Source organism: Dermacentor albipictus, chromosome 1 (assembly GCF_038994185.2).
Source record: "Dermacentor albipictus isolate Rhodes 1998 colony chromosome 1, USDA_Dalb.pri_finalv2, whole genome shotgun sequence".
Lineage (NCBI taxonomy): Eukaryota > Metazoa > Arthropoda > Arachnida > Ixodida > Ixodidae > Dermacentor > Dermacentor albipictus.
Genome location: NC_091821.1, coordinates 457000636 through 457014155, shown reverse-complemented (window position 1 = coordinate 457014155; position 13520 = coordinate 457000636). Strand labels below are relative to the sequence as shown.

The 13520-nt window shown below is 45.2% G+C and overlaps 2 protein-coding genes across 6 annotated transcripts in view; one reads left to right on the top strand and one right to left on the bottom strand.

Annotated features, from left to right (window-relative positions):
* The window catches only part of LOC139054793 (uncharacterized), a 134260-nt gene that overhangs the window by 71876 nt on the left and 48864 nt on the right, over positions 1-13520 (bottom strand). The window lies entirely within an intron of this gene.
* The window catches only part of LOC139054792 (uncharacterized), a 29079-nt gene that overhangs the window by 6157 nt on the left and 9402 nt on the right, over positions 1-13520 (top strand). Inside the window, exons 2-4 of the mRNA XM_070532410.1 lie at positions 5878-6226; positions 7068-7300; positions 8565-8982. Coding sequence (XP_070388511.1) covers positions 5878-6226; positions 7068-7300; positions 8565-8982 — 1000 coding nt within the window. The remainder of the gene's footprint in view (positions 1-5877; positions 6227-7067; positions 7301-8564; positions 8983-13520) is intronic.

Here is a 13520-nt window from a genome sequence, read left to right as displayed (position 1 = left end):
AGCTTTATGGTTTTCTTAAAATTAGGCACTAGGAGGCACGCGAAAACAACCTGTGCAAATAATTTATATGGCCAGGGGGACGCAAACTGAAACGATAATTATCTCTCTCAGCAGCCGAATGAACTAAAGTTGAATAAGTAACTTTTTTATTGACTGCAGTAAGTGGGTATGTTTGTACTCACACGTTAGATGCAGTCATGTTTCTGCACCGTTTCAGTTGGAAGAATTCTTGTAGCTTGTCTACTCCGACATATCTGACTACAAATTTTAATTATCGTTCGCATGATTACGCATGGAAGCGAGGGAGGTTTGGCGCAAAGCATCTTTAGCAGTTTTGCGCCGTGTGCAAAACTGCTAACGCTGCTTTTGCGTGCGACGTTTAGTCGGACAACGGTGCGTAGGCATAGGCAAAGATGATAACTGTCCCCCTTTCACTCTCGGCTGGTGAAATCAATATGTGAGAGCACCGTGTGCCGTTCAGTTGTTGCTCTGGATCTCCATAAAACTTACAGTAAATGGAAAATAGCAGACACTTTATTCGCTCAGCCCAGACGCGGACGATGCCCGCTCGTCTAGTCACCATTACGCACGCTCAATGCACTCCGGCTTGTCCGCTCGCGCCATTATCTGGGCAAAGCAGCTGCCGCCAGCGTTACAGGCTGCACGATCGCGTGCTACGACAACGGTTTCGGGTTGTTCAATATTTATTTCCCTAGCTGAGAGGTCAAGGGGACAAACATTAAATTAAATTCTGGGGTTTTACGTGCCAAAACCACTCTCTGATTATGAGGCACGCCATAGTGGAGGACTCCGGAAATTTCGACCACCTGGGGTTCTTTAACGTGCACCTAAATCTAAGCACACGGGTGTTTTCGCATTTCGCCCCCATCGAAATGCGGCCGCCGTGGCCGGGATTCGATCCCGCGACCTCGTGCTCAGCAGCCTAACACCATAGCCACTGAGCAACCGCGGCGGGTAAGGGGGACAGTTATCATCTTGACAACTGCCTAAACGCCACCTGCAATAGCCATGTCACATCAGGGAGGAGCTATGCGCATATCCTAACTCTCTTGTGTGCGTAATCATGCGAACTATAATTAAAATTTCGACTCGCATATCTCTGAGCAACGACACGCTAGAAAAATTTTTCCAACTAATATTGTGTGAAAACACGACTGCATCTAACTTTTCTATACAAACATACCCACTTACTGCAGCCACCAAAAGGTAATTACTCACTTTTAGGTAATTGGGCTGCTGACAGCAATAGTTATCATCTCGCTTCGTGCCGCCCTGGCCACCGAAGTTATTTGCACAGGTGGTCTTCGCGTGCCTCCCAGTGCCTAATTTTATGAAAAACATCAATCTTAATTTTGAACACCATGCATGTCACGTTTCCCTGTACAGGAGCACTAGATTGGATAGCGCCGAATTGCTTCCCCTGTGAGTATGTTAAAAACAGGATATGCGGTAAACCTGTACGTGAGCGTGATTATGTTCGCCAGGAAAATGTGGTCAGCCATCGGCACAACAACCTTTTGGAAAGAAAGCGCGCAAGAATATGAGTACTGACGAAATTTTCTGTGACGTAACGTAGGAGTCGAAATGGCGATGTATCATTTTCGAACAAAAAGCTGTTTGAGTTGCTTTACTGGAGATCTTTGGGAGCAATTTTTGGTGCCAGCGACTTTTTTTTTTTGCACGACATAAAGTATGTTTACTCTGGTAATTCCATGGTTCATAACTACCATTTTCGCAATGTTGTTTGTCCAACACAGTTTCTGCACCTCTAGCGTCACATTTAACGTTACTTTCATTGAAATTGTTCATGTCGTAGCTGTGCAGCTGGCTGGTTAGTGTGATGCTGTATTTTTTTCTCTACTTCAGCATAATTAAACATTCTAGCACCTCATTGCCTTGTTTGCTAGTCTCTTTCAATCGTATGGGGCTGTCGTGACGTCGCGACAGCGCAGTAATCTTTTATATTATAGCTTATAATATTGCTAATATTTATTTCTCCCCTTCGAACAGTGATGTCCTGTTGGTCTAAATAGGCTGGGTATAGCCCTTTTGTACTTTTTTTCCACGCGTAGTTCACAATTGTCTTCCAACGGTTCAACTATTTCGCATCTTTAGGGACTGTTTAAAACAGAGAAGAAGCTAACCTAATGAGCTTTGCGGTTACTAAGGCTATTTTCCAGCGAGGTTTTGTCTTACGGACAGAATTATAGGTTTTCTTAAATTTTCATAGAATATAAAAGGCATTTGATTCAGTAGAGAAACCAGCAGTCATGAAGGAATTGCGTAATAAGGTGTACAGGAGGCATAAGTGAATATCTTAGGAAATATCCATAAAAATTCGACAGTTACGTTGGCCATCCACAAGAAAAATAGAAAATTGACTATGGAGGAAGGCGTCAGGCAAGATGACACAATCTCTCCAATGCTATTCACTGCATGTTTAGAATAAGTATTAACGCTATTAGACTTGGAAGGCTTAGGATTGAGGATCAACGGCGAAGATCTCAACAACCTTAGATTGGCAGGTAACATTGTTCTGTTCAGCAATACTGGCAGTGAAGTGCAATGAGTAATTAAGCACCTTAACCAAAAAAAGTGTAAGTGCAGGGTTAAGTATATTTATGGAAAGTACAAAAAAAATATTGCAATAGCCTGGCAAGAGAACAGGAATTTGTGTTCGCCGTCAGCCTCTAGAGTCTGTGGGGGAGTATGTTATCTAAGTCGATTACTCACAGGGGACCCTGATCATGAGAAGGAAACTTACAGTGGAATAAATATGGGTTCGGGCACATTCGGCAGGCATTAGCAAATCCTGACTTCAAGCTTACAACTGTCAGCGAGAAGTGTACCATTGTTGCATTCTAGCGGTGGCAACATATGGGGCAGAAATTTGGAGGTTAAGAAAGAAGCGCGGAAACAACTTAAGGGTTATGCAAAGAGCGATGGAAGCAAAATTTTCGGTGAAACATTAGGATACAGGAAGCGAGCGGTGTAGCTTAGGGAGCAAATGGTGACAGCTGATATTCTAGTTCACATTAAGGTAAAGAAATGTAGCTAGGCATGCAATGCAGTGCGTAGGGCAGATAACAGGTGAACAATTAAAATTACAGAATGGGTGCCAAATCAAGGTAAGCTCATGCGAAGGAAGAAACAAATGATGTGTGGTGATGAAGTTATGAAGTGAGCAGGCGCAAATTTCAGTCAGTTAACACAATAAATGGGTAATTCAAGATCGCTGGGAGAGGTTCTCGTCCTGTAGGGCACGAAACACAATTTTAATCTTTCTCACGTATTACTTATCATACCCGCCTTGATAAAAATTTTGAATCACTACAACAGTTTGTTTTCTGAGGACACAAAATATAAAAAGAACTTTGCGTATAAAACTTGTATGACGGCGCAGTAACCAGCACACAACAATATGTGCACGGCCATCAGACATGACATGCCCACTCAAACTCAATTCGAAACCGGAGCCACATGTTCGGTTCTCCCAACACAATGGGGAACACCCTACGCTCCACGTATAACCCTTGGAAAGAGCGAGAAAAAAACGTGTACCTTGTACCACCCTAAGTTCGACTGAGTATTAACGACGTGTTCATGCAGTGCTTCCCGGAAATTAGTACAAAGAGAAGAAAAGCACAAGACATGCGCTAACTCTAAGCTATCATATTTATTATTAAAAAACATTCATATATAACTGCGTGCTACAACATTAGCACCAGAAAAGCAGCACATGATAGCACCTCAGTAAAATATTCACGGGTGAGCATCGCGGCAGTCACTATTTACATGGGCTAACAAGGCGAGTCTTTGTTTTCTTTATGCTTATTTTTTCGTGAGCTTTGCAAGAACAAGATGAACCCGCACCATCTAGCTGGGTTTTCAATTGAAGTACAACTGTGTACAGCCAAACAGGACAAGGCACACCATACATATGCGATGGATCACGCGGCTGTGTCCTCAATGGCTGGAGCGTTGTCTGCTGTGTCATGTCTAGTTGCATTAGGTGTATTAGATGACCTAACACCAACTATTCGAATTTCTCTACGTTAAAAAAAAGTTTTCTGTAATTAGTAGCACAACCAATATTTTCTGAAAGCCATTAATTTTTCACCAAGCATTACACCCCTAATATGCCTACAATTTTAAACAAAGATGAGCTTTGTATGACGTACGCTTCGCGCAAGACACCTCATGACTTCGCATTTAAGCACTTTCTTAAAAATATTTGAGCACTCGAGTGCGTAATTTAATGCAAATGACGTTATTTGTCCGCACACATTTATTTCTGCGTGCACTTCAGCCGTAACGGTCCAGGCATGTTTGCGAAACTATAACACTTTTTTTGTTCTCCCAGGAGTGGGTTAAGTGCCACATGGTTCCAAAACACACCAATACTGCTGTCAAAAAGTTGCATAATCTATTTATTCTAAATGCTGCAATTGATAAATAGGCTTGAAGCCTATTATATACGGATTATCCATAACACGCCTTCTAATTCCACATAAGTAAACGAGGTGTGCTCTTCAATTCAGTAATGGCACTGAGAAAGCCTACTAGCTTGTAGGCGTACTTCTCATGTTGTCACTCTTTCGGATTAGATTTACAATGTCGTTTTCAATCTCACCCATACGCTCTCGAGCACCATCATGCGTGGCGCTTTATGCGCGCCGATTTTTCCAGGCGAACGTCTCCAATTTATAATAAAGTACTTCTGCTTGCTTGCCTTACATAGTTTTGCCCGCGTAACAGGCTCCCAGAGTATAATACTAATGGGAATATCACTCATCGTGGTTCCTGGCACATCATTTCAAAGAACATTGTTGCGTACGAAGAGAAAGTAACCTTAGGGTCTCCCTGCACAGTTAGCTAAGCAAGTTTTCTGTTTTTCAGCCACCATTGTTGGAAAGGTGCACGATAGCGTCTGTTATTGTGCGAAACTAGAAAAAGAAACTGTCAGCCCCAGCAGTGCGTACAGATGGTTAACTAGCGAAGCTGAAACGTGCGGCCCCGTTGTTTATCACTGGGCAAATCCCGATAGTTCTTTAAAGTATTTCTCAATTATTGGTTGCGTCTTCGTGTTTTTATTACTTAATTAATTATTGACGACTACGACGAGTGCGGGAGCAGTGGCACGAGCGCGTTCACGCGGTAGCACCGAGTGGCGCCAACGAGGCAGCTCCTAAAGAAGACGGGGACGCTGAAGCCAATGCTGGGGATGACTGTTCTTTTTCTACTCGCGGACAACGATAGTGGGGAAAGTATCCCTTAAAAGCAGCGATGTGAATGAAGTGATGTTGCCGTAGGACCGCAGCCAATTTCTAATGTAGCTAGTTATGGGGAAGGCGAGCTTAAAGGAGGAGGCGATAAATGGGTGGATGGACAGGGAGGTTAGCCAGTGTAAGTACCGGCTGGCTACCCTGTGCTGGGGAAAGGGGTAAAGGGAATAAAAGCTTAAATAGCTGAAGTTGGAGCAGTGAATATGACAACAGACAAGTACACTGCCGAACTATACGAAGATAGCTCTGTTTCTACTCAGCGACGGCATTCTCTTTCTCCCCTCCTCCCACGTTTTCAGTTCAGTTGTTCAAAGTCACCTCAGCCCATGAACCAATTTGCTGAGTTAACTACTATTCTGAACGACGCGAGACGAGTTCGATGGCTAGTGAGCCGGGAGCACAGTTATAAGATGGCACTCATAATTACCTGATAGATTTCGTGCTCGACAGAACCTGGGTAATATAACGCACCTGTGCCTGTGAAGCTTTGTAGATACATAGCTAACATAGGCGCAACATAAATGCCTAACTTACTAATCTTCTAATTTCGTTGCTTTATTTTTCTTCTCAGACCGCCCATGCGAGTACGGCGACGCACTCTTCGACATCGGGCTAGCGAAGGTGCTGTCACTGCCATCCTTCGAGGCATTTCCTCTGCAAGATATCCGTCGCACGTTTACGAAGGTCTTTGACTTCCGTGTGCGGCTCTCACAAGGAAAGCTGTGGGGCCTGCGGAACCTCAAGCGCGACGACCGCAACTTCATCAATGCTACCGACAGTGGTGTAACAGCCCTCTTACAAATCGAGGGGGGCCCGCTCGGTGTCACGTATGAAGGAACCGTCAACTCTATTCCTATAGACGCCCGCGTAGCGGTGGAAGTCTATATTCCCAGGATCGAGTTGTTAATCTACGTCGAGGAGTAAGTATGTTTACCCATACACTGTGGTCTGGAGCGATGTCGCGCGTCTGCTGTATATTTCGCGCTAGATTTCTGTTATTACAGAAAGGCAACTTGTGGAATAATCGGTCGCAGTCATTACATGTCAACAAGTGCGGAACGTTTATGATGAAGCTTATGCATATTGTGCCTCATTAGTACGCAGTAACGTCTTGATTCATAATCTGGTGAGGTATTCAAAATCGAATGGCGCATTTTTTTCCTGTGAAATAGATATCGCAAGGAATTTCTTAATTGAAAAGACCATGAGCTGAGTAATAACACAAATCAAATGGAGGCTGTGGAAGTTTTCCCAATCCAGCTCAGAATCATCATTTTCCGAACAATTTGAAGTACCGAACTCTTTAAATGCGACAATAGTGGGCCTTCACTCCACATACGCCCGATGCTGGCAATGTTGTAGGCGATGAAGCGTCATCTAGGCAGAAATGGCGAAATGGTGTCTCGCTACAGCTTGAAGTGCGAAAGAAAGCACTTCAGGGCGCATAAGCCCCATAGCTCGCCTACAATCACAAGCTCGAATAGTTCGTAATAACGTGCGAATCAAATGTGCAGAAATTCCCTGTTCGCTGATTTCACTTTCTACAAGCCCGTCATGGTTGGGCAAGGTAAGACGCGTGTTAGAGCTGCGTTTAATGCAGCATCGAGCACAGCATGCCCGCTGGCGAATGACATGTGAACAAAACGTTTATCTTTATCCTTTGATTTTCGTCAATACACAATACGGACATTTACTACTTGCTGTCTCTTTTCACGCATGGAATGTGCCTCTCTTTTCACTCAACCACCCTGTCACTATCAGGCCATCTCCGAACAACCTAAAGCTCGCTGAACTAGACTTCTCGGCTGCTCCAGTGACATTCCAGGCACGTCAGCTCGACGGACCCAGCTTGATTTTCGACTTTCTGCACTGGCTCGCCGAAGGCTCCATCGAGAGGGCGCTTAACAGAAACATGGGCGAGCTGGTGCTCGGATTTGTCCACCAGTTCTTGGGCCAGGTGGAGCTGTTCGCCACAAACGGAACGAAGATTGGAGGTGCGATGTGCCAGTTTTTGTCTCGGTGTTGGTGATTGCTGGCGCAAAAGCATCGGGCGCCAATGACCGCCAGAACTGCGTATTTAGCTAAGCACTAAAATACACGGCTTACAGTGGTGAAAAATTAACGTTTTTTTTTCTTTCGCGTAGCATGAATTACAGCTACGAGACTCAAAATGATGACATCTCTGAGTGCAGTTAGCCTATTACACATCGGGCGTGTGTCAAATATTGTTACGAGAGTAGTTCCTATTTACAAATTAGTATTATATGCAAAAGGTCAACAGCCGCAAGCAGCTGCGACGGATGCAAGGCTTTTGCGTGCCCCTGGATTCTTCGTCGACGTCCTCGTCGGCCAAACGATATTTGTAGCCCCTTCACTGCCTCTTGACAGTGCGATGGTCGGCGGCAACATACATTGACAGCCTATCGGTGATGGTGTGGTTCATGCGCTGTGCGAGTCCATTCGTTTTCGGGTGGTTAGCGGTTGTGAGCTTGTGGCGGGTACAGCATGAGCGAATGATGTTCTCGTTGACGCGGGACAAAAAGTACCAGCTTTGCTCGGTAAGTAGCTGTCGCGGAGCACCATGGTGCAAGATGATGTCACACAGAAGAAAGTCTGTGGCATCCGTAACGCAGTTCACTGGGGAGGGCGCGGATAACAGCGCATCGCGTGGAACAGTCAGTCGTAACAGCGACTCACTTGCTGTCTGATATCGAGGTTGAAAAGGGGCGGTGACGGTCGAGCCCAACTCGAAATAATACTTGGGCTGGGATGTCAATAGGATGAATTAGACCGGCAGGAAGCGTACCTGGGCGCTTGCCCCGTTGGAATTGTTCGCAGCGAGCGGCATATCATTGAGCAAAGAGGTAGAGCCCAGGTCAGAAGAACCGGCGCTTGACGCGATCCTAAGTGCGGGTAACATGGTAGCAGTGGCGGGCTCATCGTGAAGTTGATTTTGCACAGCTGACCGCACAAGGGCAGGCGCCACTAGAAGGCGTTCAGGGCCATTAGGGTGCGTAATATGTTATATTATATGATCTTATAAGCGCGGACAATGTATTATATAGGGAAATGTTTTCACTTACTGCATATTTTATAGTTTATTCTGCAAAACGAGGGCACAATTAAACGTGCACGTGCTTTAAGATCGTAGACTATGAAACTGGCGTAAAATATATATTTGAAGACATAGTTTCAACACTTCTTGCGTATTCTTTGAGTGGTAAACAGGCTGAACAGTCATTTTTTTCTTCCTTTCAGACGTTAAAAAACCACGAGGCGACCCTGTCCTCACTCCAGTGTGGATTATATCTGATCATGCTTTTAACTCCCCTCTGGGCCCTTGGCAGGAGCCTAGAAAGTGGGGCATTTTCGACCACTCCATCAAGCGAATGATACTTGCTTCAAAGCTCGACCCAGCTGTGTTCACTGACGTGGACGACGTCACCTGGGATGGCCGGCTCTTCCAAATATCCAACGTGGCCATAGATGGACTCGGAAACCTTGATCGAGGAGGCGACAACTACGCCGTGACCGAGCGCTGCGGCATGAGCGCACGTGTAGCAATCGCAATCAATTACATCAGGGTTAAATTATACGCCACCATGGTGTATCCACCTCTGCGGCTCAGAATGGACGTGCGAATCACGGCAGTTGACGTGGTACTCAAGGTGAAAGAGTGAGTATCATTTCACACCATTTACGTTGCGATAAACTCATTGAAGTGAAATCCTAACCCGTTATATAGGAATGAGGACACAAATTTTCGCGGCACACATTCACTCAATTTTCTCACTAGAAATGAACTTATTTCGATAAAGATTCAGTGGTTCTCAATTGCCTCACTATAAGCAAGGTGTAACAATTGCCCATAATATTTGATAACTGTAGAAAGACGGCATTCTGCAGCAGGCTCGAAGCCAGGAGGGAATGGGGGATGAGGGAAGCGAAGGTGCCATTATTCTCCTTTAAGCTGTTTCCTGTGCTTAGCATTCTAATACTGTTACCTTGAGTAAGCCCTTGGTGTGCCTGAAGGCACGTACCATCCTGTGCTTTTCGGGGGCGGGCTCTCGAAGAATATGCGCCTTCGCCCATAGGCGACGTGCCTGTCGTAAAAGGGTTGACTGGGCTGAAGCGTGCTCGACCCCCTCCCCCCTATTGCCCCTGGGCTGTGTCGCTATTCTCTGGGGAATATTCTCTCACCATCTGCGCCAAACTCACCAGTCGCAGTTTCATGAGTTCTTTATGAAGCTGCTGTCGATACGACGCCAGTTTTTCTACCTTCTTAGCAAACAGATTCGGTGTGACTTACTTGCCCATATAGTGCGGCATTACCCAATTATGCGCTTGAGCGCGCATGGATGTGCGTTCTAACAACCAGAGAAACGGCGTTACGAAAAGAAAGAAATGTGCACGGCCATATTGCTGTACGCGATGTCTGACGACTGTGTCGTGTAAATGGCACGGGCACTAGCGACCTCTTTGTTAAAACAACTCAATAAGCGACGAGGGAGCAACTCAAAGTCTATAGACAACTGAAACAGAACCCCACAATTATAACACGAGAGGTTGTGTGCAGCAGGCCTGTGTATGTCATTAAAGACGTTATGGGCTTAGTTCTTTTGAGTATAAGCAAGTGCTGAAAGCAAAAATTAGGTTTCCAGAGTCAAAATCTATAGTTAGAAAGGTGCTATGCCAGTCGTTCTGAAGTTTAGCTATATGTACTTGATTATTTTACACCAAATTTTTTTTTCTGAAACTGTGGGATGCGTTCGATGCAATTTTGACGAAAGTTACTTTTCTGAGAAGAGCGGAAGCGTTGCAAATAATTACTTAACTCTTCATTTCTTTTTTTTTCACTTCTTTGACCGTTCTGCGAGAATCTTGGTAGACTTTGACGCTGATCTAGATGACCTACAAGATTAGCATTGTTTAAATATTTTATTAAAATGTGAGGCAGAAAATAGGTAATATGCAAAGAAGATTCCAAGTGTAGAGACAAATTACACTCCTTAGTAGGTAGCAAATTTGATGTGCAGGCTATACGTAGCATAATAACCGTTTTCGGAACAAGGAATGTAACGTGCTCCCGTGGCGTAACTGTATACTCCACCAAGATCCCATCTGGTGAAAATGTGGGTAATATTAGGGAAGCCTATTCTCGGAAAGTTAAATTTATTTGGAGGAATTACTGCAATTGCGAAATTTCTTTAGCCAGAGTCCGAGTGTGCTAAATGCTGAAAGGTTTTAAATGGAGCGCTGATATACAACAAGCGTTTCAAAATGTGGGGTTAATTCAGTGGAAACTAAAACTGTCATCGCATTTCTTGAAGAAATAAGCTTCGCAGGAAATTCGCTTGTGATTCCGGAAGATAACGCACATCTGCATTTTATGCGAATAGCACTATTTGCCTACTTCAGGCAATATCTATCTATCTATCTATCTATCTATCTATCTATCTATCTATCTATCTATCTATCTATCTATCTATCTATCTATCTATCTATCTATCTATCTATCTATCTATCTATCTATCTATCTATCTATCTATCTATCTATCTATCTATCTATCTATCTATCTAATTACCTGCCTGCCTGCCTGCCTGCCTGCCTACCTACCTACCTACCTACCTACCTACCCACCCACCCACCCATCCACCCATCCACCCACCCAGCCTCTTACGCCGGCACGGTTGCCCAAATTTTCTACCAGCTTAGGTCACTAGGTTTTTGCTCATGGTCGTAATGCCATCTTAATCATTCCATCGTCGTCATTCTAGCTTCGTCATTTGATTCTTGTCATGTAATTGTCGCCGCGCTTTGTACACCGACACAGTCGCCAAACTTGTCTAATACCTTAGGTCACTAACTACGCCCGCGTGCTCGTGATGCCAACGGGGTCGTTACATCGTCATCATTCCAATTTTTCATTCAACTCTCGTCATGCCGTCGTGTTATGTTATCGTCGTCATACAGTCGTCATACATTCGTTCTCACACAGCCATCGGAATGCTGTCGTGGTTACGTCATCGTCACGCCACTTATTTTCATCGGGCTCTCGCCATGCCGTCGTCGTCAGGTGAGCGTCGTCATACAGGATACGTGATGCAGTCTTCGTTAGACCATTGTCATCATAAACTCTCCGTTATGCAATTGTCCTCATACCATCCTCGTCATTGTGTCGTCATTGAGTCGTCAGTTACGGTCATCCTCATGCATTCGTTATCATACCGTTGTTGTGAAGCCGTTGTTGTCGTTCCATCGACGTCCTACTAACTTGGTCATTCGACTCTCCTCGTGCCGTCATCGTCGTGCCACCTACGTCATTCTACCAATATAAATCTCTTTTCACCATTCTGCGGTATGCATGTTACCGTCATTCCATCGTTACAATGCCGCCGATGTCATGCGACCGTCGTCATCGTGTCGTCGTCAGGCCACCGGCATCGTGCGACAGTTTTCAGAACGCCATTATTATGGCATCGTGGTTGTGCCATTGCTGTCATTTCGACTTCGTCTTTTGATTTTCCTCATGCCGTCATCTTCATTGCATTTTCGTCCTGCATTTGTCTCTAACCCGTTGTCCTCACGGCTTTGTCACGTCTCTACTGTTGTACAAACGTCATTTCATAGGCATCATTCTGTCATTGTCGTCATGCCGGCCTCGTCATAGCACCTGTGTCAATCCAGCAACGCTACGCCTTATGCATCATCCAATCGTGATCACTCCTTTGTCGTGATCTCACCATGTTCATCATAAACCTTGGCAATCCAAAAACAAGAAAGGGGCTGGCAGATGGAATGGCACACTGTGGTATAAACGTTTTTAAACAGGGTTGAAGTACCTCAGACAGGCTGGCCAACGTTTCGATAGGTGGACCTATCTTCGTCAAAGGCGGCCTCGTCATCCTCGGCGTGTTAGGTTTAAAGGGTTAGTGCAGTGACGTCACGTGCGGGTGTTGTCGCTGGCGGCTGGTTTTAAAGAGAGAGATTACAAGAGGGAACAGGCGCTGTCGTCCGACGTCTGTGAGCCTCATTCTCAAGACGAAGGGACAAGAGCGTGAGAGTGGGCACGCGGGGAGGAAAGAAAAGAAATAGAAGCAGAAAAAAGGGAAAAAAAGGAAAAAAAAGCAGGGGGGAGCCAGGGCCGTACCAAGACACAACAAAGGGGGGGGGTGAAAGAAAAAGAAAGAGAAAAATGAAATCTTTAAGAAATACGCGGGCTTGGGAGCGTGTTGGGGATGCGAAAGTTTAGGAGGTATTCAGGGGGAGTCGTTGGCGGCATGTTTTTGAGGCATTAGAACGGCCGGTCAAGCAATAGGTCGAGTAATTTTGAAATAGTTAAGGTGGCGACGAGGAGTCTGCGGTGCAATGTGTGGGGTGACTGAAAGGCAGCGGCATGGTCTTTCAAGGGGCAATGCCCCACGCGCTTAACGTAGGTGTCGTTACGGCGGCATCCAGAAGGCGATACTCTGGGTTGAGGCGCCGAAAAAGGCATATTGACTTCGGAATGTGTTGTCGAGGGGGTTTCAAAAAAAAAGGACTAAAAAAGGGGGGCAGGGGGAAGGGGGGGGCGAAATCGGTATAGCAAACAGGAGGGTGACGCGTGCAGAAGCGGGCGCGGGCAAGTGTACATGGAAGAAGGGGATCGTACACTTGGTATAGACGTAAAATCCTGAAAGAGTACATTAAATTGAGTAGTAGGCAGGAAATTTTTTCCCTTTTCCCTTCTCTCCCTCTCTCCCCTTTTTTCCTCCCAAATGAAAGAGTAGGTGAGGTTAAGAATTAAAGTTGGCTGGTGGCCTAATGTGTTTTGTGTATTGGTTGATGATATGAGAGTTTCAGATTTAAGTTACAGCTTTTAAAGATTCTAAGTTGCCGCGTGCCAAATTAATTCCTGTCGGGTGTAGGCAATTAAACTTGTGTATGAGGTATGATTCCGTGTACTTCCTTTCGCGAGGGGAACGGAAATTTGTTTGTAGTATATAGAGCCTTGCTTTGTCAAACATATGTCCATGTTCATTAAAGTGGCTGGCTACTGCTTTGGGTAAATTCTGTTTTGTGTCCGCGCGGTGACCATTGAGTCTTGTATTGATTTGTTGTCCGGTCTCACCTATGTATTGTTTGCTACAAGCGGCGCATTCTAGACAGTAGACTACATTGCTTGATGTGCAGGTGAAAGCCGAAGTTACCTTGTGTGTGTAATTCGACGCTGT